General features: G+C 49.5%; 1 protein-coding gene across 1 annotated transcript in view; it reads right to left on the bottom strand.

Moving 5' to 3' along the window:
* Nucleotides 1-2,982, bottom strand: part of SLX4 (SLX4 structure-specific endonuclease subunit) — a 69,450-nt gene that overhangs the window by 33,266 nt on the left and 33,202 nt on the right. Inside the window, exon 4 of the mRNA XM_011950253.1 lies at nt 192-258. Within this exon, the coding sequence (XP_011805643.1) occupies nt 192-258 (67 nt within the window). The remainder of the gene's footprint in view (nt 1-191; nt 259-2,982) is intronic.

Raw genomic sequence — 2,982 nt, 5'->3', positions numbered from 1 at the left:
TGTTCGCGGATACAATGGCGGTCCCCTTTGGGCATACCTGCCTGTGGAGCGGAGAGTGGACAGGGTGAGGGGAACCTGGAGAGGCACCAAATCTGGCCTGGGGGCTCGGGAATCTTCCTCTCAGGTGGGGTGGCGTGAGAGTCGAGGCCTGGAGGTCGGGGAGGGTTAGCTACGTGAAGAGGGGATTATACCGCGCTGCAGCGGCCTGGAGGGGATGCCCGAGCTCTTCCGCAGGGCTAGGGTGAAGCCAACCAGGGCCTGAGGGAAAGGTGGCAGAGGTTTGCCACGGCTTGCCATTTGAGGGACTTTACACAGCGTATTAAGGCTTTGAGCTTCAACTTGGGGTCGTCGGGAGCCATTGAAGGTTTTTTGTTGTTGTTTGTTTGTTTTTTGAGACGGAGTTTTGCTCTTGTTGCCCAGGCTGGGGTGCAGTGCTGCTATCTCAGCTCACTGCAACCTCTCTCCCGGATTCGAGCGATTCTTGTGCCTTACCTTCCCAAGTAGCTGGGATTACAGGCGCCCGTCACCACGCCCGGCTAATTTTTGTGTTTTTAGTAGAGACTGGGTTTCACCGTGTTGCCCGGGCTGGTCTCCAACTCCTGACCTCAGGTGATCCGCCCGCCTCGGCCTCCCAAAGTGTTGGGATTACAGGCGTGAGCCACCGCTCCTGGCTTTTTTTTTTTTTTTTAAGTAGAGACGGGAGGGCTCACTATGTTGCCTAGTCTAGTCTCGAACCCTGGCCTCAAGAGATCCTGCCGCCTCGGCTTCCCAAAGCGCCGAGATTACAGGTGTGAGCCGCCACGCCCGGCGTAAGATTGTGTTTTTAAAGGCCTAATTACAGTGAGAACAGATGAGGCCAGGACACCCATTAGGAGGCTATTACATAATCTAGATGAAAAGTGAGGGCGGCCCGAATTAGGAAGTGGAGCGAAAAGCATGGAGAAATATCGAGCGTAGTCATGACCCAATTGTTAACGATTTGTCGGTTCTGGCCTTAGCATCTGAGTAGTGTGCTTCCAGTCACTGAAATAATGAACACAGGAGAAGTGTAAAGGAATCAGTTTGCAGGGCAAACGATATGTTTTTTAAAAGACACAAATATCACAAAATTCACACTTGAAGTATACTTTCAGTGGTTTTCAGTACATTCACAGGATTTGCAGCCATCATCGCTGATTCCAGAATGTTGTAAAACCCCAAATGGAACCTACCATACCCATTAGTAGTCACTCCCCAATTCCCCTGACTCCATCTCCTGGCAATCACTAATCGGCTTTCTGTCTCTGTGGTTTTGCCTATTGAGTGCAGTACATTTTATGTAAATGGAATGATGTGATACTTGGCCTTTTTTGCTGGGCTTTTATTAAGCATGTTTTCAAGGTTCATCCATGTAGCATGAGTACTTCATGCCTTTTCATGGCTACATAATCACGTGTATGGATAGATCATGTTTTTATCCATTTATTAGGTGATGGGCATATGGATGTTTTTACTTTTTGGCTGTTAGAAATAATGCTACTATGAACGTTGGTGTTCTTAGCACAAGTTTTTGTGTTCTACGAGTGGTGTTACTGGGTAAGACTACATTCAATTCTGAATGCTGAGCTTCAAAACCTTCCAAGAGGTTTTCCTTGATGAAGGATGTAGGAGGTGTTTACTTGCTCTCTGGCCTGGAAATCTAAGTTTGTTTGTAATATGGCTTCCAGTTGGATAAAGTAGACAGAATAAGAATGATAAGCAGCCCAGAGGCATGGGGAGGGCAGGGTGTCTTGGGACTTCATAGAGGAGACTGAGTGACAACGTGGAGAGGCCAGTGCTGTTGAAATAATTCCTTCCTTCCTTCCTCCTTTCCTCCATTTCTTCCTTCCCTTGCTTCCCTTGCTTCTCGACGGAGTTGGGCTCTTGTTGCCCAGGCTGGAGCACAGTGGTGTGTGCAACCTCCACCTCCCCAGAATGATTCTCCTGCTTCAACCTCCCATATAGCTGGGATTACAGGCGCCCACAACCACACCCGGCTAATTTTTTTTTTTTTTTTGAGACAAAGTCTAGCTCTGTCTCCCAGACTGGAATACACTGGTGCGATCTCGGCTCACTGCAAGCGCCGCCTCCTGGGTTCACACCATTCTCCTGCCGCAGCTTCCCGAATACCTGGGAGTACAGGTGCCCGCCAGCATGCCCGGCTAATTTTTTGTATTTTTAGTAGAGACGGGGTTTCACCGTGTTAGCCAGGACGGTCTTGATCTCCTGACCTCGTGATTTGCCCGCCTCGGCCTCCCAGAGTGCTGGGATTACAGGCGTGAGCCCCCGTACCTGGTGTAATTTTTTGTATTTTTAGTAGAGATGGGGTTTCACCATGTTGGGCAGGCTGGTCTCGAACTCCTGACCTCAGGCGATCTTCCTGCCTGGACCTCCCAAAGGGCTGGGACTACTGGCGTGAGCCACCGCGCCCGGCCTGAAACCATTTCTTACTTAAATTTCTCAAGAAAAGGAGGCATGCCACCACATTCAGAGCCACAAGGGAGGCATCAACTTTTGGTTAGGAGGAAAAGGTAGGAACAAGGAGAACGTCTAGGCCAGAGCCTTTATGGGGTTCCTCAGGAATAGCAAGTCAGGGCGGAGTAAACATTTTAGGATTGGATAATTTAAATAATTCCATCAGGCTTTGCCTTTGGGTGGTCTCTAGTTGCTTGGTACCTGGCCATGGATGATTTAGGGCAGGAGAAATACTGGCTTGGTGTGTGAGAGTTAGATAAAAGGGGTGGTTGAGTTGCCTGTGAGAGGCATGTTCCCAAGTAAGTTGTTTACTACCTTGAGGAATTAGCTCTGGGAGAGGCAGTCTCCCTGCCAGCAAGATTTTTAAGATTTCAAAATATCGGCCGGGTGCGGTGGCTCGAGCCTGTAATCCCAGCACTTTGGGAGGCCAAGACGGGTGGATCACAAGGTCAGGAGATCGAGACCATCCTGGCTAACATGGTGAAACCC

This window comes from Colobus angolensis, unplaced genomic scaffold (genome assembly GCF_000951035.1).
Source record: "Colobus angolensis palliatus isolate OR3802 unplaced genomic scaffold, Cang.pa_1.0 Scaffold303, whole genome shotgun sequence".
NCBI lineage: Eukaryota > Metazoa > Chordata > Mammalia > Primates > Cercopithecidae > Colobus > Colobus angolensis.
Note: the sequence above shows the minus strand (reverse complement) of the source record. Positions and strands in the feature narration are given on the sequence as shown.